A 25,253-nucleotide genomic window follows, 5' to 3' on the forward strand; every position below is an offset into this window, starting at 1 on the left:
CAAATATAATGTCAAGTTCGAAACCAGATGTCAGGGTATGCAAATGTGTGTATGTTTCACCTAAAGACAGCACGCAAAGTCCAATAATGATGTCCTTGCTGGCCATCACTCCCGCGACAACTCGGCGGAAAACATTGTTGTCACTAATGAAGGTAAAAAAGGAAAGGGCCAATTCTGCGTAGCAGCTGACGTCTGCCGGTATGCAACGGCGAAACAGTGGTACTGATTTACTGGAAAGGAGAATCATTCAATTTAGAAAACGGACCATAAGCAGCTTATTGAATATAAAATGTGAATATTTTGATCACCTTGGTGCAACAGGGAGCTTGGGACATTTGGTGAATCGATCCGAGTGGCCCGGGTATCTTGTTGGACTGATATCATAGGAGCAGAGTGCAGATCCTAAGAAAAGAGACATTGATTATATCATTGAAATAATTTAAGAGCAAAACTACTAAGAAAATAATAGTGGTAAAGATATTTAAAGGACGGTTAGCACTGTAGGTTGAATTAGTTATTAAGTGGCAAGTTGGCAGCAGTATGAAAGTGTTACTAAATTAATATTAGCTGGAGATGCTTTGTTTTTAGCGCCATGTCAACTATACATTAAACTCAAATGAAATAAATAGTGTTCATTAGCTCACCGTTATTCTGGGCAAACTGCTTTAAATCATAATAGGTCTTTAGTTCAGTAGCTGGGCATTCAGAGACGCACAAAGCGATGCTCTTCATCTTCCGGTTTATGATATCAATATTGCAAGGGTCCAGAAAGAATACATACCTGAGAGACATAGAGAAAGATATGTTCATTAAATTAAATTAAATGTGATAAAGCTACTATTACATTGTCTTGTTACATATAATAGAAGCACACAATTGCCTTCTAAATATCTGGTCCAAAAACACCTTTAAATTATAGTAAAACTATTTAATTTTATTTTTCATTTGATAGTGGGGACCACATTCTCTGATTGGCTTGCAAGTTTCTGTTAGAAAAATCCAACAATTGACTCATGCGGACTGAAATTCCAAGGGGTCCTCCTAGTCGACGCTTTTAAAACAAGAGCCCATTTGGTCATTAGAATGCAAGACTGTCCTTGAAGTGAAGGCAAAAATAAAAACGGGGGCATTTGCTTCCCAGCTGCACAGTTGTTTCTTTGTTGCAGAAAAGACTTGGTGGAAAATCAACATCAATAAACCAGGCGCCATTGTTTGAGCAATACTGGGCCTGTAGGCTGAATTCTGCCAGAACACTACGACCCACAGAAATTAAAAAGACCACAACTTTCAAGTACTTTCAGAGAACGGAAAAAAAAAATTAGGTGCGCTTATTAATCTGGTTTTTGCTTTCATTTGGATATGGCAGGAATGTTAACAAGAACACACAAGCAACCATGCTGTCCCGAGGGCTTTTTTTCCCAATTAGAAATTGTACTACTGTAAATTATTGCCCCAAGCCAATGTTTGAATGCCTAGTTGATGATTTTTAGTTAACTTTTTTTAAAAGTTTTACAATACATGAACTTTTTTCTCACATTTGCATGACAGTTTATGCATTACATAAAACTCGTGTCGCTTTTAACAACCCTGCTTCAAAACTTCCCAATATTTTGTGTCTGAAATCTTAAGCTTAATGACAAATTGGTTTAACTAACAGAAAAACAACTACTTTATCCACATCCATAACTACGGACAATTTGGGGTTATCTACTTCCGTAACGTCCTCACCGACATCCTTAGTATCCCATTATTAATGCAGACAACTGTGGTTTGTCCAGTGCAGTTTAGTATACTTGGAATTTATAATGCATCCTACTATGGATGATCTTCAAATCTATTCCTCCAGAAGCTGTCATTTCATACATTTTCCAGGACATTATGCAAACATTGGAACCAAGAGGAATAGTATTTACACCTTGTTTCATAAATTGGATGATTAACCACTGAATGGTGATTTAAAACAGATTAATAAACTCCAGACCAAGCTTAAAAAAAATCTTGATTTGAATAATGCAGTAAACCCACTTGTTTTCAAGCATATTCCGGCCACTGAGCTCAACATCCTGGATCTTGGTGTTATTGTGACCACAAATGTTGCCATAGCTGTCATATCCTGATATAAGTCGGGAGGCAGCTCCTGTGGCAATGGTGAAGCCACATATGCAAACCTGCGTGAATCACATGCAACAATAAGACATGAAATAAGGAATGCAAGCATCCTCACTGCAAACCAAATCGGGTCATTATCAATAAGTGTGTTTAGCAAAATGAATTTACAACAATGTTTCCCAAGACACACGACAATGCAATTTAGTTGCCCTTCCCTGACACCTCATTCTGATCACTGGACACTGACTTGATGATTACTTTATCTTCTTATCTGTACTCTAAAATTGACTCAAATTCTTTACAAGGGTCATTGGGAATCCTTTTCCAACTGATTATGTCATTTTTTTTCTATTCAATATGGTTGTCATGATCAGATGTTGTTCTCTGTTGTTGTTTCCATGAAAAAAGGATCAGACTCAGAAAGGGTTTTTCTTTTTCTGTGTTTTGATCCCAATCACAGAGTGGTTGAATGTACAGTGAGGACACAACAAAAGAAATATTGCACTGTCAAATTCCCATAAAAACAATAAAAAATCATACTCGTACCATTCCGATGCAGAAGAGCGTGAAGAGTATGAGCCATGGGATGTCCGTACAACTGCGCTCCTTTAGCGGACTCCAGTCACGTTTACTCTTCCAAGACATGAAAAGACAAAAAAAGTTTTAATTCTCGACTATTTTAGTTTCGGGGGAACGGCGCCGTGTCACGCCCGATGGTTGTTTGCGAGCGCTTATTGCGTTGGCTGTGCTGGAGAAACAAGCAGCCTTTGTCTGAAAAGTGACGTGAATTGTTCTTTCGCGCACACAGCCAGGCGTGAGCCACCGTTTGGATGTAATACACCATGTATTATCGCTCACATTGTCAATTATTTTCCATGATTATGGCGAACATACCTCCGTACTGCTGCAACATCCCATTTCAGACAGGAACAACAACAGTGGCGATCAGACAAAGAAAACTTTCGGCGTGGCTTCTTTTTTGCTCCGATTGCGGTTTTTTTGTTTCCAGATTAATGTCATTCCATCTCTAAAACTCTATTTAGTGTTAGTTTACATGTAAGTACAATGAATTAAGCAAAGGGCGTCATTTTTCGCTAACTTCCCTCAGGTAAAGGCGGAAGAAAACAACATTCAAAATGGTGCGTTCGAAGGCTAGAAGAAATATTGGAATTAGCAACACTCGCTACCCTAGACGTTCACGTAGTGTAGGTTTTACATTCACAATCAAATCTTAAAATTAAACCTTTTGCCTGTATTTTGTCGTTATGTGAAATATTTTATTTGTTATGTAGGAAGCCATACGTAAGCAACGTCACAAAAAGCTTTGATTTATATGAATAGAAAATTTCCGAGTATTGGGAATGCAGCAAAATGTGATGGATTTTAATCCAGACATCACGTGCGGTAATTGAAATTGTTTGCTGAGGTGAAAAGACGCTGTATATATTTGTATAATCGATCCCTTCTTAATGCTGAAAGTATCTCCAAAAAACAGTTTTAAAAGTGTTCTTCCTGGTACTGCCAGTAGACTGAAAACTGAAACAGAGATGGATGTATCACCCAGGTAATCTATCTAATTTTCCACCATTAGAGTTGAATATATAACATAAGGTGAACTACACGATGTCTGAGAGGCAATAAGGTTATGATTTACTTGAAATTGTGGGTTTTTAAGATCAACAATAACCGATTTGACACGGTGGTAAATCCTTGTTGTGATCTTTTTAATGTTAATCATGGCATATGAGAGTAAAACTTGTTTTATCTCTGTATATATTCTAATACTTGGGGTGGGGACGATGGGGATGTTGCAACTCCTCTACACAATTAGCCAATTTAATCATTTAGCTTTTCAACCAAATGGATTAATAGTCTTGATTTTTAAAGAATCGGTGTCCATTTATATAGTTTAAAACTAAATGGACGCACAGTGTAAAATTTAGACAAAGTAGTAATAAGAATTTGGCGTCTCCTGCTGCCCCTGAGTTGTTATTGCAGCTATTTACTAAGGCGACAAACCGCTCTGGTCTGTATTTTTTAGATTCACATTATAAATTACCCATGCACAAAATAATGATTGAAATGAATAATTAGCCAAATCTGTGTGGAACTATTGTGCTTAGATCAAAGAAATATTTTTACTATTTTACAATGGGAACTCTTGAGCATTCATTCTTTCCTCTTTATTTTTTAACTTATGTCGACTTCAATGGAGAAAAAAGCTTGCATGACCAGTGTCCGAGAATAGTGATTTACATTTTAGCATGGAAACATTATCAAGTGTAATTAGACCTTGCAGAACGAAAGGATCTACTGAGCATGACATGGTAGAGTGAAAACAGGCGTTGGGAGGATGCAGTTGGCAACAAAATGTGGACTAACATCAAAATGACGCCATTCATCTCTTGATTTTTTTTTCTTGTAGTTTTAAAAGTGACAGCACACAAATGCTTTGGCAAGAGTTTCAGAGGACAACACATTTTCTTGGATTGCCTTGGAAGAATCTAAGCCAGCAACACCACATGTTTGCCTGAATCCTGGATGGGGGTGAGAGGTAAATGTTTCTGAACCCAATGAGCTCAAAGATGCATCCACACAGAACACCAGTTTGGTATTTTTTTTAACACATTTTGTTGTGAAGAAAAGCTTTTGGTGTTTTCAGTTTCTCTATGTGAATCTGTTTTGACCTTTTTTGTGAAAGCAAACATCTGTGCACATTCCAATGTGACGCTGTTCTACTGTAAGATTCAGGTGGAAGGAAAATTGTGTGCTGTATACAAGACCAAATGTGTATTCGATTTTGGTCGGATGACAGAGAGAATGAGAGAACAGGGAACAGGGACTCTTACGTCATTTCTCAGCAAGCCTTCCAAAAAAATATTTTCTGTAAATGACACGTTCATCTAACTAAACAACACATGCATATACAGATAAACACATATACCAAAAAAACACTTAGATTATTTTAGCCTCCAGAATGTTATGGTCAGTCCTCTCAATAACTTTTACTTCCTGTTCCCACGCTGAATTGCACCATAAACAGTGGTTGGGGGCCAAAGCCCCCATGGGTTCAGTAAGCAAGGATTTCTTGTTAGCTTATTTGTTGCATGGCATCTCATTGTCCTTTGTTGTTTATTATTGGATAATCGAGAAGTGTTCCAACCTGAGTGGAAGATTAATTCAACAGATTTTGAAAATGGTTCAATTCTCAGTGAGAAGAAATTTCAAATGAGGGGGAAAAAGTCTCCTATTAGAACTTTTGTGGCTCCATTAGACCATTTAGAGGAGGTCTCTGGTGTCACCTACTTTCCTTTCATGGGGAGACTCTCTCGCAAACGATTTTTAATGCCAGTGATTTAGAGTGACGTATTTTTTTCCAATAATAAACTAAAGTGCTTAGGAATGTAAAGCTGTTTCCTTCGGAGCATCACTGCTCCTCTTAAGAAGCCAAATGGTTTAAACATCGAGGGATTAAGGCGTGAATCAAAAATGGGTCATTTTTAAACATGTTTGTGACCAATGGTGTTTTCCCATGTGCTGTCCTTACAAATCAAAATCAGACGTAAGTGTAACCTTTCAAGACTTGAATGATGCAAATTAGAGTCTGCAAAGTAAAATACACCAAGAGCATATATATCTAAGCAGAAATTGTAAAAGAGGAATAACATTAGACTCTGTCGTGGGGAGCTAATTCCAGTTTGTCATGGGTGTCACGATGTTCATGTGATGATCATTCATTCTTGCCTCAGCATGTACTGCCTCTTAGGATGCCACTGGAAACTGGCCAATCAGATGAGAGTTAAAACAAGGGAGAGAGTAGCATTAAAGCTCCTAAAACGAGTTCCAAATATGGAGGGTTCACCAAGTCAAGTCTCCATCCATTTTGTATACTCCCTATCCTGTTCATGGTCACACGGGCTAGATCCCAGCTGACTCATCCTGCTGTTGCATGGCGCACTAACAGCTCTAGTTGACCTTATTTTTTGCTGTTGGTTTTTCCATATCAAAATACTACCATAGTTTGCAGTGTCTTTATAGAGTGGTGGCTGAAAATAAATGAACTGCTGCAGAAAAGTGGCATCTGTTTCCAAAGCTAATATGCAGATAAACGTATCACGCATGTCAACTTTTTACATCTATAGTTGTGAATCCTCAAATATTATAATGATGTGGTGATGACTGTGCTCCTACACCAATCAGCCAACAGATATGCTTATGTCACTCTTATTTTACTGAGTACGACTCCAGAAAAACTGTAGTAACTGGTAGTGCTTAGGGCAGGGTGAAAAAAAATGTGTGACGGACGTTTCGTTGAAAGACGTTTGGTCGACCGGACGTTTGGTCGACCGGGCGTTTGGTCGACCGGGCGTTTGGTCGACCGGGCGTTTGGTCGACCGGGCGTTTGGTCGACCGGGCGTTTGGTCGACCGGGCGTTTGGTCGACCGGGCGTTTGGTCGACCGGGCGTTTGGTCGACCGGGCGTTTGGTCGACCGGACGTTTGGTAGAACAGACGTTTGGTAGAACGGACGTTTGGTCGCCGGGTTCGCTCGCTGTCAAATTATAACAGAGAGTTTACTTTGTTGCTATTTTGATATTAGATATTTAGATATTAAACTCACTCTATCCTTCTCTCTCATGATTATAATTTTGAGAGCTGGTTTCAACAGTAACAACCCGGCGACCAAACGTCCGTTCTACCAAACGTCCGGTCGACCAAACGTCCGGAGACCAAACGTCTTTCGACGAAACGTCCGAGTACCAAAAAAATGTATAAAAATTTTTTCGATCTTCAATCTCAATCTTGAATTTACCTAAACCATATGGCGCCTAATTTTGCCGATGGAAAACCATAAGGTGCGAATGAAGCTGAGTTATAATTTCAGCAGTATGAACCACTATACTGCCAATGGTGCCCTATTGATTCCTTCCATAAACCAAAAAGAGCTGAAATTGGCTTTAAGAGCCCTCTTTCAATATCACCACTGTTGTGGGTCATTCGTAAAACATCCATTGGTTTACTACTGTGGGGGTCTGAATGGCATAAGGAGGCTTAAGCTTTTTAAATTATAGATGTAGAGATAGATGGCTACAGGCGGTAATGAGTGGATGGATTGAGTCATAGTCCATGTCGGCCCGTATACTTCAATCAGATGCCATCTCCACACTGAAGCCACTGTGGCCGACCAGTTCTGTATTTCGTTACACTGCACTTGGAATAACTGCAGGGGACATCATGTGACACACTCCAGAGAATTCTTGTTGAACTTGAAGCTTTTCCTTTAAGGACGACCATCTGTGTCCCTTGAGAGTTGAGAATCTCTGTTTCCCAGCAAGACACCCCCGAAAAAAGATCATCCGTCTCACATCTGGATGACCCATAAGGTTAAAAGGCAGAGATTGCAGCCATAGTCGGAGGGTGTTCTATTCCAGTTTTCCGGATAGTTCCCATTGTTTTCTTTCTGTTGCATGATCTTGATAAATGTGGTCACCATTTGAGATAAGTGAAGAACCAGTAACCAGGCGTTCTGTGATGACACAATTTATAGAGAATGTAATGGACTTTTTGAGGCGCAGAATGCCTTGTCGCTGTTGCACTTAGCTGCCTACTGGCTTTGTAGACATTTAAAATAAGAAGCTAATCCACATTGACGCATTGTTGTTTGAAAGTACGGGTATATAATTCAACACAATAATATATCTCCTTTCTAAGAAGTCATTTTGTTTGTGAAGTTTTATGGTAATCTGGACAAATTAGTTTGAATAATCTGACCATTTAAAAAAAAATCCAAAACACCCCCAAAAGAAATATATGTATATATGTATGTAAATATACATATATAAATATATATGTATGTATATATAAATATATATGTATGTATATAGTATAAATGTTTATATGTATATATGAAAAGCAGTATAGTGAATACATTCATTCATTATGTTGAAGAAGTTATAAATTGGGGGTTGGGTTTGTGGGACTCAAACTCCCTGTCAAAATCAGCGGGGAGGAGACCTGAAGAGAGAGGGATCGAATGGAGAAGACCAGGGGGAGGAGTGGGGAAAGGCAAATCCAGCCCCTCTTACACCACCCTGCTCTCTGCATTCAGCGTCAGCAAAAACACTAATGTGATCAAGATGGAAGATGTCTTTTGACTTTCCACTGCTCCCGGGCTTTCGGTCTGTCTTTGGGGTGTTCTTCTGCCTGCCAGTCGCTGTACATGGAAGCTACCAACTTCAGTCACAAACCTCAAATTGAAGACAGCCAACAACTTCTTAGACGGATATAGAATCATATTTCCTTCAGATTGTACTGATGTCACTTAGTGGATGAATGAAAAGGCGACTTCCACACGTTTTTGGCGGACAGACCAGCAGATCTGAAACCAATTTGTTGGTTTCCCCAGATGTTTTACTGTTGTCCTTATGGCTTCATAATTATATCATAAAATGGTGTCATCGCTCACAAGGGGGAAAAAAAGGCAAAGTATTGGGTCCTGCAGGGTCACTCTTGTTTTTTTTGCTGAATGACCAACTGAAGGAACTTTGAACTTCTACAATTCATGCTGATGACAATTGGAGCTCTTCTGTGTGGCTTCTAAGGAAATAACAGGTAATATTATTAAGAAGAGTGAAGTGATGAGATGATTGTTTTCATGATTGACAGTATAAATAGACCATAATGTTTTAAAATTGCATGATTCGAAGCATACTTTTTTATGAGCATAAGCGGTATGGATCATGAATGAATAAAAGCAACTTTTTAGCACAATGAGATTAGTGAAAATATATTATTTTTATCCATTGGTCTTAATAATGGATATACTGACAGTCAGAAACCTGTTCAATTATAATGTACAATATTTATAATTGTTAGTGCCAGTTAATTTGCTACAAAATAAGACTAAAACCTATATTAATTTTGTGGCAGTTTTGTCATTTCAGTTGCCGTTCCTATCACTTGGTTTGGACATCGATATAAGTCGTCCAACGTAGCAAACATGCCAACTGTACTCCTAAAAAATGTAAATTTAAGAGATTTAAAGAAAGGGGTAAATGTAACCAAATGAATCTGTTTATGTTTGAAACTTTAATTACCTGGCTGTCAATGCATTACAGTGACATTCCTAAATTGGTTTTCTCACGCCATTCTTGTATTTTACCCTCAGTCCGAAGCAGCCCTATGGACTAGCACTGGCCACCACCAATAATGCCAGTAGCAATACGCAAGAGAAGTTGGGAGGATCATGTGACTCACCCCTCAGGATTACAATATAGCTACGATGATCTGGACCTGATCTGTTGCTATGGTGTTGACAGTGGGGGGCTTTGGAGAATCTCAGCCGCCTCCAAGCATGGCCGTTGGACAAGGTGCGCCTCCTTGCCGGAGGGCTGTCACCAACTGCTCACAGATGAGCTGCCTCAGAGGCGGGATGTGACCGCTTGTGGAGAACATGATTGTATCCATTCGGAGCATGTGACGTTTACAAACAGTATTAAAGCTCCACTAGAGAATAAGCTTGTTTGCGGCCCTCACAAATGCCTGGCTGTGCCACTAAAAGGTACAGACCACCTTAACACTGCAAGCCGTTTTGATTGTATCTTTCAGAGTGAAAAAAGCAGTCCCATTATATTCTGCGCAAATGAAAACGGCGCTCGAAAAACTGTGGACGGTAAGGATGCAAGTGAAAGAAAGAATGATGCCGATGTCTTTAAAAATGCACATATCTCTCGTGACGAGCAACAATGCATCTTTATTTCTTCAAACAATGGGCCTCCACTGTCACAATCTGCTGCTGGACAGCCTGGCAAACGTCCAAAGCATTTCCACACAAAGGAGGGACATACAGATAGTTACAGCAGACATGAAATCTCAGAGTCCACCCTGAAGTTGTGCTCTGCCGCTCAACGGGAACCCCAGAATGACCTCCCAGATGTTGAGGAAGTGATTTCCATCCCTGGCCATGCAGGCACAGAGATAACCTTGGATGTCGGTGTGCTCAGACCACCCCTTAAAATGGATAGTATTCTTGTGATGTCATTGGCTAACAAAACTGCAGAGTCTGTCGTGACCTCAGACGGACAAGGAAAATGTGACAAAGGAGCAATTGAAACCTGGACAACAGATTTATATGACGAACTGACTGGATCAAATAACCCAGAAACGTTAAATGAAAAATCAGGATACAAACATCTTTCCAGAGACATTCAAGAAGGAAAGTGGGACGCCGCCGGAGCATGGGATCAGGCCCCTGGTTGTGAAATACCCTTCCAGACGCTGGTGGAGCAGCGGGATTCTGAAACAAGAGCAGTCAAAATGTCTCAGGGGGAGGAAAGTAGAAATGGTGAAAGCAGCAAAAAATCTGAAGATGTCAGCCTGGGGTCAGTCATATCACCTGATATATGTGTCAAAGTTCAGCGTTACTCAGTCAATAATGTTTTACAATGTCAGCAACAAGGATCGAGAAGGTTGGAAGAAGACTTAACAGAGAAAAGCTTTAATCAAGACGTGGAGGCCAACTTAAGTATGGACGCTGGAAGTCAGACAAACAAAGGTTTTAATGAAACTTCTTCATCATTGAAAACTATTCTAACGGTGAACCAGGTTGAAACACATATCTGTGCACCTGTCCCAAAGAATTTAAGCAAAATGAACCGCTGCAAAGAAGTTAATGAATTAGCAGTAACTGAAAAATATCAACAGAACCTGCTTCCACTCTCAGCAGATGTCAACAATGCACTCTCACTAGAGGGAATCCATGGCAACGAAGCCACTGGTCGCCTCAGTGAGTCACCTGGCTCTGAGGTGGCAGATGGTCAGAGGGAACGCCACACGACAGCGGCCAACTCGGGAATCGAAGAGATAAACAACTCCACACAGGAGGGCATTCTCTGCGACACATCCCTTGTTAATGATGTTTTTGATGGTCCTTGTGAGTCTGGAGTTCAGATGGAAGAACAGGTGGTCAAAGTACGCATCAAGAAGGTGAGGATGAAACTAATTTAAAAATGATTATCCCACTGAAATTCAATTTATGAGACAGTTATTGGCTGGTAGTGGTTAAGTGAATAATGCTTTTCAGTAAATTGACACTCAGCCTATGAATTATTTCTGTCCCACACTTTGGCAAACTTCTTGGAAAATTATGACTTCACTCTCACATGCTTCCAAATCTTTGCATGTGCATTTCGGGGTGTTGATATACGAAATATTTGTCTTTCTCCGATATTTATTTCAAAACAAAGTCCTGCAAGTATGTGGAGATATGAGAACAGAGATTTGGCTGGCCATGTTATTGTGAGGGTGAAAGGTTTAAGCGTCTCGCATAATTGTACACTGGTATATTTGCACTCTGTGGTCTGCTTAACAGGCACAGTTAAATGCCAAAGATGGATTTAGGCTACAATAAAAAAAGCAAAACAACATTCCCAATTTCGTCATTTGTAATGTACAATATACAAGAAAATGTCAGTCTGATATTACATATTGTATATTTAGCATAAGCCTATATTGCTGTATATCGTCACATTGGTCCACACTGAAAATCTCAGTCTGTCTTGTTTGCTTTGAGTCAAAAAAGTTGAAGACAAAGTAAGAGATTGTGGTAAAACTCGTGAATCTTATGATCAATGATGTGTAACTCAGCACAAGATCTTCAATTCCTGAAAACATTTTACAAGGCTCATGTAGCCGTGGATCGAATTAGTAAAATGAAACCCATCTGGTGTGCGTAATGCCTTTAGATTAACTTGATATTGGGCTTTGTTTCTATGTTTATTTGTTTTAGCAACAAAGCGTTATCCTGACCTCAGGGCTGATCTGGCTCAACAGTCATCTATCTGGCAGCCGACAATTTGGCTAGAAAAGAGATTTTTCTGCCTGTCTTAATTTCTGTTGTCATTTCTCAAAAAATGACTTAACTTTTTGTTAGTACATTGCTACTGCTCTCATTTGCAGATTGTTGAATAATTGTTTAGCTTTTAATTATTAGAAACTTACAGGAACGGCAATGATATAAGGCACAGGTGTCAAAGTGGCGGCCCGGGGGCCAAATCTGGCCCGCCGCATCATTTTGTGCGGCCCGAGAAAGTAAATCATGAGTGCCGACTTTCTGTTTTAGGATCAAATTCAAATGGTTATAGATGTACATTAGATTTCGTGATTTTCCCCTTTTTAAAATCAATCATTGCAATATTTTCAATCCAATTTAATTTATTTTGTGTTTTTAGTTCAAAGCGCATTTTGTAAGATCTAAAAATAAATATATAGATATTTTCCGTTTTCCACTTTAATATTGAACATTATTAAAAAGTATATTTTGTTTCCATTTGAAATGAAAAACATGATTAAAAGAAATTTTCCATGACTAAGAAAAAAAAGCTCAAATAAACATTGCTTTAGATATATAAAAACTGACTATTAGGGCTTTTGATCCAGTTATTTTAATCCAATTAAAAAAATATTATTCTAAATATTAGATCTAAAATGGTCCGGCCCACATGAAATGGAATTGACGTTAATGCGGCCCGCGAACCAACCCGAGTTTGACACCCCTGATATAAGGACTTAAAAAAAAGACAAGACCTAGTACCGTGTAAAATTACTTTCATGTAAAAGATAGTTGGTAAAAGAATCTAAATAGGACAAATCAGGAGTTTGATAATGGAGACAGGACAGTCCTGTCTTGTGCTTTTAAAAGATACAAACAAAGAAAGGCCAGGGAAGTATCCAACAGTTAAGTGTGGGAACTGTCTCATATTAAAAAAAAAACAGGAAATGGGAAGGAATGTAACAGGATGAGAAAAAAGGAGCAACCAAACCACCAGAACTCCAGACCTTGCTCTTCACTTGTTTTTCACTCTGCTGTGGTTGGTTGCAGTTGTTGCTTTCTCTAGCCAGATGCATTTGTTCATTCAGCAAGCCTTCGTGAAGATGTCATTGTTTCACTCTGACAGTGTTTCATTGTGACACTCTGGTAAAGAGGCACGACACGGTCATGTGCGACCATACCAGACTGGAATTTCAGTGAATGCAATAATGTATGGCCTGCAATGTTGAAACATATGTTGGTACCTCTCTGTTAAATCACTTTCACATGTTGCCATACTTTCTTAACTTTGCCGAAAATTACGATCCAGGTATTTTATTGTCCTATGAGCTGACCATCATAAGCCGTTTGTGTTACGTTTGTGGAGATTGTAAAAAAAATGGTGATGTTTGTTGTTGTAGAGTTTTTATTATATTATGATAAGAGAAGAGAGAGTTGTAAAGTGGAGCTTGCCTTACAGTAGGACCACCACCTGGGGTCACTCTGAGACTTTTCATCACTGTTGAATTAATGCACTAAGCATGGCAGGTGTTCTTGCATGACACAGCTGCTGCTCTTGATCTACAATGCAATGTCTCCGAATTTGTTTTTATTTTATTTTAAATATGTTGTTTTGTGTGTTCATTCAAAATATTTTTGGCACAGTCCTTCAAATCTCAACATTGTTTAAAATTAATGAATTATACATGATGATATGCAGTGATTGTGGGTGAGAATGTCTGGCACTTTGTGCCCTACAACTGACTGGGTTTGGTACACATTTGAGATGCAGATACAATATATAAGAATATGTGAAATACATTGTAATTGACCATGTCAGTGAATTTCTTACTTCATGATACTTTGCTCTTTGATACAATGTTCTTTCAGAGAGACCATGCTCGTCTGGACTCGATGGTGCTGCTCATGATGAAGTTGGACCAGTTGGACCAAGAAATTGAAAATGCCTTGAGTGTCAACTCTTCCATCGCCAGCACCCCTACCCTCCGTCGGCGACGACAACTGGTACATTGCTGCCTATACCGTTGCTGAATTTTGTGATTCAGCTGCAGTTTAAATTATTTATTTTTTGGCTGCACACGGCTGATCCAATAAAAGATCACAATTGCAATATGTTCATGTAATTTCAATAGTTAATGTGGGGCATAGGGAAAAAAGATGAATGGCTGTTTATAATCAGGTGGTGATAATGATACTGTTTGAACAATTTTATTATGGTAGATTAAACATGAGGAAAACCCATGATGAGATTTTGTATTTTATCAATGCAGGACTTTGATCTGGGATCTGAACCTGCAGGATCAATCATGCAGCACGGCCATGCAAATGCGCCAGATTCAGGCAGTCCATCGCCCCTTGGAGCAAAACCTAAGAGTGGCGTAAGTCAGTTTTCTCATTTTATAACAGGCTTGTTGGATTAAAACCCTTTGTTAGAAATGTTTTGACTGTTGTGCAGATATTCAAGCAGTATATTAGTATTTAATCCTTGGCCTTTTCTGGTTTTGTATTCCCATGCGCTCAAGTTTTAGGAGCGCTTAGGGAAAACAGTTTCACTGTGTCCAACTTGGAGTGAGTCTCCGAATTGTCGGAATGTACCAATACTTAAAGCTTAGCCAAGCAGACACTAAAACAGTATAATTAGCCGTTTCCAGAGATCTAGACCCGTTCGCCCCAACAAAAGGGGTCAAGGGGTGTCCGAGAGTTAAAACACGGAAAGGGGGAGTGGCGGAGGAGGCACTTCAGTGTGACACACCTCCTCAAGCCCCTTTGGTTGCTCACTTAATGGCTTTGTCAGCCTTCCTTTTTGGGGCAAAAAGTGAAGTTTGAAATGGAAAAATTTATGCAGCTGTCCTTGTGTTAAAGTTAAAGAGTTCTCTTTTAATGTTTTCACATGCAGTTTTGGAATTTCTCTCCGCAGTAAATTTGAAAAGGCGGTATTTTGCATTGCTTGAAGTGTGGTAACCACCAACCTCTTTCGCACCAATAAGGTGGCTTCATCGCATACCCTTGACAGATGATATGCTTGTGGCACACTGGTGGTTCTTACAGAAGAACGTAGTTGATAGGTCTAAACAGTCCTGCACAAAACAACGGTTGTTTTGGGAAGAGTATTTAAACACAGAGAATTTGAACTTTAGTTTAAAGATGGCACCAGAGACATTTTTCCCCCAAAGTGCTATGCCAGATTTGGAGCATCTACTGGGAAAAATAATGTGTCCATGATGATTTATCACTTGGAGTCAGGGCGAATTTGCATTAGCATTCCTTCCATCCTGTGCAGAGATAACTTATGTTTGTGCCATTAATGGCCAAGACACCCTGAGGCACAGTGAGTAACACTTTGGTGTGATTATTATACCGACAACATATCTGCACCAGTTGGTGTTATGAAACTATGATAAGTGAGGAGTTGGTAGTATCTGACTGGATGTTTTTAAGGCGTGAACATTCCCCCCAGCAAACATTATAGAATTTATTTGCTGCTCTGGGTCAAAGGGTACACATTAACAAACCCTTGCCAGTACAGCCAGTGTCTATTGTTAGCCTAAACAGGTGGCTGTTATTCTTGTATCAAATTGGTGGCTAATCTAAAACGGATGTCATGTCACAGCAGGTGTTTTATTCCCAGTGTGTAACTGCTATTCTTTAAACTCTGTTTTTTTTTACAAGTTTCTTGTGTTTACATAGTACAGGTGTCTCATGGTGCTGTTTTGCCCACGTTATTGTCTTTTAGCGGGTGCTTTGTTTTTTTCATAAATTTGGTTCCCCTGTGTAAACAATTACAATTTATCTGACCATACCCCACTTTTTTTTATGGATTTTGAAGTTTATATATTTGATTGACATTTCACTATCAGCAATTGTTGAGGCATTTAAGGTTGGAGGTTAAGGCTTCATACATGTTATCAAAAGTGACGACTTCAAGTTATGTGGGGTGTAAGAAGTATTTGTTTTGTGTGGCTATTTTTAGAGGTCAGCGGCTGAAAAGGATATGCCAAGCCACAGAGGCGGGTGGAGGTTACTGAACCCTGACTACCTTCCTCTAAATTTTACAGTCGGAAACAACATATCAGTCACCTTATGTGCTGAAGTTTTTTTCTTTTGTTTTGTTTTTAACCAGAAAGAGATATGCGGCATCCCTTACGTTGTAACACTAAACAAGGCATTGTGGTTCTCAGCAAATGGGTTTTTAACAAAGGCTCTCACATATTATATGGTGACATATTCTCTTCCATAACAGGCGTCGTCCAGACACTCCATAACAGGGATTTTTTTTTTTTTATGCCCACACAAATGTGTACCAGTGTTCTTTCACCAGAGCCTTTCGCACACTAAGCAGTACAGACAGAACCGACTGAACTTTACTTTAATTTGCGGGATTTGGATTCTAGTTTTGCTCCATGATGAAGATGATGATGCAATAAAACCCAATTAAAAAAATCCATGAACTTTCAGAAAACAAATGGTTTCTCATAGAATTTAACAAAGAGACAGCATCGGACTTCTCGATGATTCAATGAAATAAAGAATTTGGCAATTGTTTGATAGTGACAGCCTAATTGGAAATAAATAAATACATATTAGCTAGGTTGTAAATGTAGTTCAGGGATTCTGACACTTTATGTTGCACTTTAGGGTCTTTTTTGTAGGCAGTGTTGATGAAATTTCACAGTGAATCTTCATCCTCCATGTTTCTGTCCTTTTAACCTTTTGGCAAGGAAGATTTTTTTTTTAATTTTATTCTGAAAAGTCAGTAGGTTATGTATGTGGACGCTTCTTTATCTGGCTGCAGTTAGGGGACAATGGAAGAGCTGTGATTTGCGTGCTAAGGTCGCAAGCAGATCTGTGCTCTGGCCTTCCTGTGTGTTCCGGTTTGGTTGCCTCGTAGTCCCCAAACATCCTTTGTCACAACCACACCTTTTCAAGGCCCTGTGAAATTCTTAGCTTGATGCCTTTCCATTATTTCCAAATTTGAACTCTCTTTGCCTCATGCCTGTTGTTGGTAAACAACAAATGCAGCTTTAGATATGTTAATGTTAGGATTTTCTCTGCTTTCAAGAGGTAAGAATTACGAATCCAAACACTGCTTATTGTCTGGGACTGAATTCCAGTGGTTACTCAAGTCCCTGAAGCCACGTTGCATGGTGTCATTGTCCCCAAGGTCCCTCCTCGCTCGGCTCAGCAGAGCTGTAATAAGGACACGTATACAGACCTGTAAAAAAATGAGTGTGAAAGAGTGAAACCAAAAAGTCAAGTACTGAATATGATACCAGATTTCGTCATTGAACTATTGAACTCCCATAAGAAAATCTGTTTTTTTTTGTTTACATACGAATATAGTGCAACTCACTGTCCTCATTATTTCCTCAAGTATTTAAGATTCTCAAGAACCTTGCATTTATGAAGAGAATAATTCTTAATTTGACTTTTTTTAACTAATTTGTGTCAAACATTGATAAAAACTTTGGTCAATTGATACTGAACCAATTGCATCATCCCAAATCTCAACTCAACTCAGTCTTATTAATTCAGCACTTTAAGACATCATGAAATACAACTCAAAAATAATATTAACCAAAAAGTAAATGTTTTTCAACTTTAAAATAACATTCAATTCATAGAAGATGACAATTCAAAAATACAGAACAAGGGCACAACCTGTTAAAATTATTGTCTTTAGACGCCAAATTAACAATGGAACTCTTACACTAGCTCTGAGTTTAGGTTGTGCAGGTGAATCTAATAAAGAGGGCTGAGGGTACAATTGTATTATTTCCACAAACAAGACGTTACTACCAACAACTTCATACTGAAATGTGCAACAATTGCTCACGTGAGCTTTGCTTTACAGCATCTTTAAGGACGTCCAATATAAAAATGTGTTTACTGGGTACTCCGTATGTGTGTGTTGCATGGAATGATGATTAAATTACTTCCCTAAGTGCGCTACATGGACTTGACATTTTTACAATAAATCATGTCTCCGACTGTGTTAAGACATCACTCTGCTGCTTTGTTGCAAACAACCGCAAATTGGTAGTGTTGGCACACAGTGAGTCAAGCATTTGAAGGCCAGGTTTATTATTTTACTGACATTGTTAAAAGTAAATGAAATAGTTAGTGGATGATGTACATGTTGACAGTAAATATTCTAGATGACTCTAAAAGGTAGGCATCTGGAACCCCTCCCAGCAGCCTGCGGATAATGAAGTGCAATAAATTCCAGAAGTGTTAACACACACAGGTACACTTTCTTTTTTCACTCTATCTCAGGAACTCGTTTAAACACTATAGGTGCTTTGAGGTGCATGATTGTTGGATCTGGTCATCAGAAAGCCCTTTTTTTAACGATGAAAACATCGTTATAATCTGGCTTGTTGGCTTTTACATTTAATTGGCTTTGGTTCACACCAAAGATTGCGGTTTTCCTGACTGGCATCTTGTTGAACTTGCCTCTCTTGTATATAGTTTTTAGCAAATATTCTAACTTTGTTTAACATATGTTGACCAATTGGTTGAACATTTTATTCTGAGGTTTCGGGCCTGTCTGAAGACCATCGCATCACAAGACTTTTTTTTTTTCAAAAAGAGATTGATAGGCAAATTTAAGTTATTTGTGAGTGAATTCTTAGATTGTAGAAATGGCGATTCGATTGAATGCTTGATTGCAGAATCGTTAGGCGTTGTGCTAAAATAGGGGAGGCTCACTAATCGAGAAACAAAATCGCTTGACGTCAGTAACAATTATACAATATTTTAAAAATCACGTGCTCAAAAATGCTTGTACCCCTGCGTTAATGAATTAAATACTCACAGAGACCACGTAAATAATTAAAAATAATAATAAAAAGAACACTTAATGCTAACAAAAGAAAACTTTAGAATGTCAGTTCTACAGTTTTTTTTTTTAATCATGAAACAAGGCTCAACAAAAACTATAAAACCCTAAGCGCAATATCAATTACTGTAATAGAATTATTTGTGTCATAGGACGTTTTCTCTAGACTTCATGTTTTGGCTCTTGCCACCGAATATCCTGTTGCAAGATGCATGAACTGCAACTAACTCCAAGATTTATGACACTGGGAAGCCTATTTCTCTTGAGACTACCTTGTTTTAAGATTTCATTGTACCATACACATCTTCAACACACTGTAGCAAGAGCAAAGAAAGCAGTCCCAAAACATTACTGAATCCCCTCCAAGTTTCACAGTAGAGACCTTGTACATTTTTGTGAAAACTGTTGGTTTAACAGAGGGGTACCAACACTTTTGAGGGGAGTAAATCATACACTGAACTACATAACACAGAACATTAACTTTGTGGCTTCTCGACATGCAGCTTGGCAAATTCCAGCCTTGCGCTTTCTGATTTCCACAAAGACCTGAGCTTTTCTTTCATCAAGAGAGGGGTAGTAACAACATGTGTGCTTAAAATACTATGTACAGTTACCTAAAAGGACAATATTCACATTAAAGAAAATAGTAGACAATTAAACATTTCTTTTTGTTGACTGGTGACGACCTAGGAATTTATTAACTGATGGCCTAGGTGACCAGTATGTTAATGCATTGTTAGAGCCAATGAATAGTCTTCATTGTTAAATTCCAACAACAACCCCAGTAAATGCAATAACGTTTGGATGCAGGTATGTCTAGTCTTCCTCCAAATTGGGTGAGTTGCTGTGGTGCCACCACATTTGTCTCCCCAAGTAGGCAAATGTAATCTGTCTGTGTTGTTAACCGTCTCTGTTTTCTCCCAATAAAGCCAGTGGCTAATTGTCAATCTTGCATTGTTAGTGCAGTTGGGATTATAAGGATTATCTCTATTAACCCAGGTCACTCAGCCTCAAATTCCACCTTGTGAGGGAAGGGGGTGTTTACTTCCTTAATATGAATGTTATCCTTTGACAAAAAGTGGGTGGTAAATATGTGGTTTGTTGAGTTCTGAATTTCTAGATTAGACAATCGGAAATGGAAGGTGCTCGTAAAACACTGACGCAGGTGTCTAATTGTAGTTTTGTTGTTGTTTTTTTTAACAACACCTTTTTCCGATCAATAAAACTCCCCGACAGGTGAGAACATGTCTTCCCTGATGATTCTAAGGCAGGCAGTAATCATAAAATCTAGCTAAGCAAAGCACTCATCAATTCCCCAGAACAGGAACGATGAGGTCATTGGAATACTATTTTAAATAGGTAAAACCTTTTACTAAATATGAATTCACTGCCTTTAGAGCTTTTGTGGTAAGAAGGCTTTATACATTAGTCAAGTAATTTGTCCTGTCATTAAATGTACTGGACAAGTCATTTCTGAAAATCAACTGCAAGAGTGCATACATCTTTAAATCTACGACCTCACTACAAATATAAAGCACTATTGTACCAGATATTTATTGTATGAAGAGCATCAGCTGTCTCTGCATTATTTATGATGTATATTCCCTTTTTATTTAAGGGTAGACAAAAATTATTGTCTCAGCTATGGATGGATTCCACGGGCTGTTGAAGGCATTTAAAGGACTAACCCGAAATACTTGTGAGAAACTTTCTCAACCAGAATCCTGCTGCTTACAATTACTAATTGTATTTTCCAACACGCATATAGTCGTGTATTATATCCTTCCCCGATTTGTTGGTATCCATGATCAAAATTTGAAGTCTAGATTTGTTGGATAATGAGTGTTTTATGTTATATTTTCATCCTGAGTTAAAGGCCCACTGTTGCAGATTTTAAGATGCCAATTAAATGACAGCATCCGGTCACAGTATTGAAAACAAAATGATCAGGACTCGGACAGATCCATAACTATACAGCAATGGGCATCTGCCTCAAAAGAGGCAGAGTATGTGTAGACAAGTTCTTATTGGTTTTATCGTAGAATACAAAATTGTAAATCTGATGTCTAGATTAGAAGTTATTGCATCACTTCCTACCAATTGTGACATATGGAAGCCATTAAAATGTATCACTGAAATTTGAAGGGTGAAGGTATGAGTGAAGGAGAGCAGGTGTGTTAAGATTTCTTTGCAATGTTTTAAGAGAAGTGTAACATGAAATTCTTTCCCACGCCTGCACATGTACGTGGGCTTCAACAGAGCATGGGGAATGAATTACTCTTTAAGTGCGGGGGAACGAGAGCACATCATGCCGAAAAAAACCAATGAGCACCAGATAGCGTCTCAAAGGACTCCGTACAAGTGTATGCATGTGTTCCCACCAACTCCAAAACACAAAGACAGTCGCTCTTATACACTTATGGGCCATTTTTTTGTCCTGGAGCCAATAGCTTACCTCAACCATTTGTACCAATTTGGTCATTTGTGTTAAGATGCAGAGGCGAAAAAAAGGTTTGGGTTAGGTTGAGCTCCCCTTAATCCTTGGTCAGCACAGACCATGGGTGGTCACACATATACACACTTGCACACCCACACCGCAGCTGCACAGCAAAAGGGGGGGTTGAGAGGGTGAGAGTCTGTGGTTGGCTTCAGACATAGTGAACTAATCAGGTCTGTTTTGTAAAAGCAACAAGATGACTTGATTTACACTGGTGACTTTCTAGTTGGCTAAGATACAAGAAAAAAAGGATTAAATTATTTTCAGAATACAATGGTAACTCTAGAAAATTGATTGGTTCTAGAAGCAGTATTGTAACTTGGATTGTTCGTAAGTAGAGACATATTTTACGTTGAATTAACATAATTTGTTTCAGGATCCATAATGTTATCATCTAAACCATTTTACATTTTATAAAAGTACACACATTTGGTATAAAATATGTATAAAAAGATATCTACGTATGCAAAAGAACCTTTAAAATTAAAACAAAGTGACAAATGTTTGGAATATTCTGATATTAACTCATGATTATTAATAACTCGGAACTATTTCCTCTGCATTTCACGTTCACACACGTTCAAAGTAAACATACTGAAACTCCTATGCCCAAACACTACCTATTACCAGTAAATTAGTGGCAGTAAATGAGGCAACACACGTCTGTGCAGTTTGCAAGCTTACAGTTCCCCAGTGGACACCTGACATGGCCCGGAACAACCTCGCCCCTGGGACCAACCTACTCTGTGGTATTTCAGTGGGAAATGTGGGGTAAAAAATGAAGAAAATATGCTCCAATGGTGCTATGAAAACACTGGTACTCACTGGTACCCATTCATCCGCATTCCTCTCCGGCTCTGCAGCCTCTCACTCATATTTATTTCACTGTAATTGCTATTATGAGGAAAACACAAAGGTGTGTGAGGGGGAGATTTAAACTGTGCAAGTGACTTAATGGGTCAGTGACAGCAACCCGTGGTGTGATGTTTACACAATAGTAAGGGCACAAACTGCACAACTCAAATGTCTTGTTAGTGCTGAACACAGACCTCCCATATGGAGACCTTTATTCATGGCCATTGGCTCTTTAAGCACCCCAAAAAGTCAATGTTATAGAGGCACATCTCCGCACTTTAATTGACACTAATGGCCTAATTTGTTTTTCAAGCATGTGGAGAAAAAAACAGCCATCACTATACAAATAAAACCTGACTCCTAAAATTCGATCCCTCAATGTGTGGAGTTTGCATGTTCTCCCGAGGCCTGCGTGGGTTTTTTCGGGGTACTCCGGTTTCCTCCCACATTACAAAGACATGCATGGTAGGCTGATTGGACACTCTTAATTGCCCCTAGGTATGAGTGTGAGCATGAATGGTTGTCTGTCTCCTTGTGCCCTGCGATTGGCTGGCCACAGATTCAGGATGTCACCTGCCTGGTGCTCATAGTTATTTGGGATAGGCTCCAGCATCAACATAATTGGCGATTCATTCAATAATTCAAAAAATTATGGCAGTCGTACTTATCAGATGCCATAGCTACAATGTGTCCTGCGACAAAAAGACTGACATCAGTGATGTGAAGTATTATTCGTTTTCAGGACTGGTGCGAATGGCAATCACTGCCCAATGATTGATTGGTGACAAGTCAAAGGAATTGACTGGCCATAGCACATTGAGAGATGGCTATAGCTACACGCAAGAAGAGAAAAAAAACCTCAAACCTTTGGCAGTATAGGAATCCTTTTTCGCACAACAGCAAAAGGGGAAAACGTCTTTTTTACTGGATATATTAATCAGGCATGAATGTAAAAATACTATTATTATCTTTAGCTTATGCACACACCCGAACATACATGGGGGGAATGTATCAAGGACAAGTTGTGGCTCAGTTAACATCACTCACGTTCAACAGCAGCTGTAATAGCATTGAACAAATTTGTCTCATAAGTTAACTCACTCTTTTTCTGCTTACTCTAGTCTCTGTGGGGGAAAATGGTTTTTGTCCAATGTTAACATTTTATCAAAAGCTAATCAGCTCTAGAAAACAAGAATGGAATAAGAACAAATCATAAGTCATGGTATTCATTCTCACAAGTGGTTGACATGCTTGTATTGCTGTGGTGGTTAAAATAAGTGTTCTCTTGAGAGTGGAGAAACAAAAGGCACATGGTTGCAGTTTTGCTTTTTATTGTCTTCTAATTTCTTTCTGGTAGTCATCCATGTAGTAGTTTATTCAATATATAAATGATGGAGATGTCTCCAATTATGAGGATAGGCTGTACTTCAGTGTGTAGGATGAATATGTAGAGATTAAATGGAGTTGGGCCAGTTTTGAAAAAAAAATGCACTTTCTTTTGTGCTCAAGGCATTCCTACATATCAAGGGGAATATACATAAGAAATTTTTTAAAATGACTTTAGATCATAGGTTTCAAATATACAGAATTTAAAAACTGCTGGACTAAGTGTCTGAGTGTGGTTTTAATGATACAACATTCATTAAAATGTTCAGTTCTTTTCAGTATTTGAACGAAATAAGATTTTTTTTGGAGCAGCCACCAATCATACATTAGGTTCTAATCCCAATTTATCGGTTCTTGCCAGTAGACATGAGACATGATCCAGGCAGTTAAAGAACACAGGTGTTCCACAATAATAAATAATCACAATGGGAGTACACACAGGTCCCCTGTGGCATATCAAAACCATTCAACCTATAAAGGAAATGGCATCCCCAGCATCCTCCCGACCCTCGTGAGAATTAGCCGCTCAGAAAATAAATGAATGAATGTGAATATCAAAACATTAGAAAAAAAACATCTCCATTTGGACTAGGTCAATGTTGTGTAGATGTAGATTCTGGTTATAAATGTAAAGATACATTCGTTTTACACTTTCCTTAGAAAGTAGGCAAATGCTGAGGAGAATGTACCTTGTCTTCCTGGCCTAGTCTGAGCTCTTCCAGGGGAGTGTGGATTAAAACAGGTCAGGGTGTGGGGGTCAGCCAAGGAGCTGCAGGTCAAATGTCAGAGGCAAGAAAGACCTCTGCATTCCAGCAGACTGCTGCCCACCATGCTTAAACACACACACACACACACACACACACACACAGCCCTTGACAGGCTACATGTCTGCACAATTCTATTCTTTGCTTCAACATTGTGTTTATGCAATATTTTTTTTACCCCAAGCATGAACCATTACATTCCCAGAATGACGATGGTATCAGACAAAACGCTCCGGTTTTACATTTGCTTGCGCCAAAAATTAATCTGAGCACAATTTGCTGCACTTGGGGTCTTAATGATGCAACATTTGGCGAGAGGTCTCTTGATGTTTATGACCTAAGGTGGCTGTGAATGAATATGTTTGTAGAAAAAAAGAAGAATAAAAATTAAAGCTATCACCCTGTTGAATGTCATTTTTCAGCTAAAACCATATTTGAAAATATAAATCATGTTTTTTCATAGTTGTGAAAGTTGCGTTTTACTCAAAGCTTGATTTGGTTGCTTATCATCACATTTTCTTCATTTTTTTTCAGACTCCTGCAATTCCAAAGAAGGCAAAAGGAGGTAAGTGATTTTTTTGGTTTGTTTCTCATCCGTTAGAACATGTTTTTCTTGCCTTTATTGTTTACAAAACAGAATAGTCTTAAATTGTCCTGATGTGCTCAGTCTGTTGTCATGTGAGGCGCATTTGCAATGCATTTTCTAATATCACTGTCGGGTAATCGGCGTAGTGTTAAAAGTGGGAGTGAAGGGGAACAGGATCTGGTTCGATGACTGGCTTGATGCTAGTCTTGATAAGAGCCCAGACTCATCTAGCAGATCATCTAGCCTGTCGCCTTTCTGAGATAAGAGCCAGACTGGTTGGCGAGCCTGATGCCCAAAACTTTTGACCTGCATCTGTTTACCCATTCCCACCCAAATCTCACTCAGCTGCTGTATGTATTTCTGTCTGCGATTAAAAGTCAAATTAAATTCT

At 38.8% G+C, this 25,253-nt stretch overlaps 2 protein-coding genes across 4 annotated transcripts in view; one reads left to right on the forward strand and one right to left on the reverse strand.

Moving 5' to 3' along the window:
• The window catches only part of slc44a1a (solute carrier family 44 member 1a), a 7,125-nt gene extending 3,865 nt beyond the window's left edge, over window positions 1-3,260 (reverse strand). The window contains exons 1-6 of the mRNA XM_077605820.1: window positions 3,004-3,260; window positions 2,656-2,742; window positions 2,026-2,168; window positions 645-781; window positions 309-402; window positions 61-230 (exon numbers count right to left, since the gene is read on the reverse strand). Of these exons, the coding sequence (XP_077461946.1) occupies window positions 61-230; window positions 309-402; window positions 645-781; window positions 2,026-2,168; window positions 2,656-2,742; window positions 3,004-3,027 (655 nt within the window). The 5' untranslated portion in view covers window positions 3,028-3,260. The remainder of the gene's footprint in view (window positions 1-60; window positions 231-308; window positions 403-644; window positions 782-2,025; window positions 2,169-2,655; window positions 2,743-3,003) is intronic.
• Window positions 3,261-3,525: 265 nt separating this feature from the next.
• Window positions 3,526-25,253, forward strand: part of dlc1 (DLC1 Rho GTPase activating protein) — a 64,174-nt gene continuing 42,446 nt past the window's right edge. The window contains exons 1-6 of one of the 3 annotated variants that reach the window (XM_077605810.1): window positions 3,526-3,673; window positions 4,535-4,663; window positions 9,276-11,092; window positions 13,806-13,940; window positions 14,207-14,314; window positions 24,811-24,841. In XM_077605810.1, coding sequence (XP_077461936.1) covers window positions 9,317-11,092; window positions 13,806-13,940; window positions 14,207-14,314; window positions 24,811-24,841 — 2,050 coding nt within the window. In that variant the 5' untranslated portion in view covers window positions 3,526-3,673; window positions 4,535-4,663; window positions 9,276-9,316. Of the gene's footprint in view, window positions 3,674-4,534; window positions 4,664-9,275; window positions 11,093-13,805; window positions 13,941-14,206; window positions 14,315-24,810; window positions 24,842-25,253 lie in introns of those variants that run through there. The other 2 variants (XM_077605812.1, XM_077605811.1) reach the window with 2 other exon arrangements.

The sequence above is a fragment of the Stigmatopora argus genome, chromosome 7 (assembly GCF_051989625.1).
Source record: "Stigmatopora argus isolate UIUO_Sarg chromosome 7, RoL_Sarg_1.0, whole genome shotgun sequence".
NCBI classification, from domain to species: Eukaryota; Metazoa; Chordata; class Actinopteri; order Syngnathiformes; family Syngnathidae; genus Stigmatopora; species Stigmatopora argus.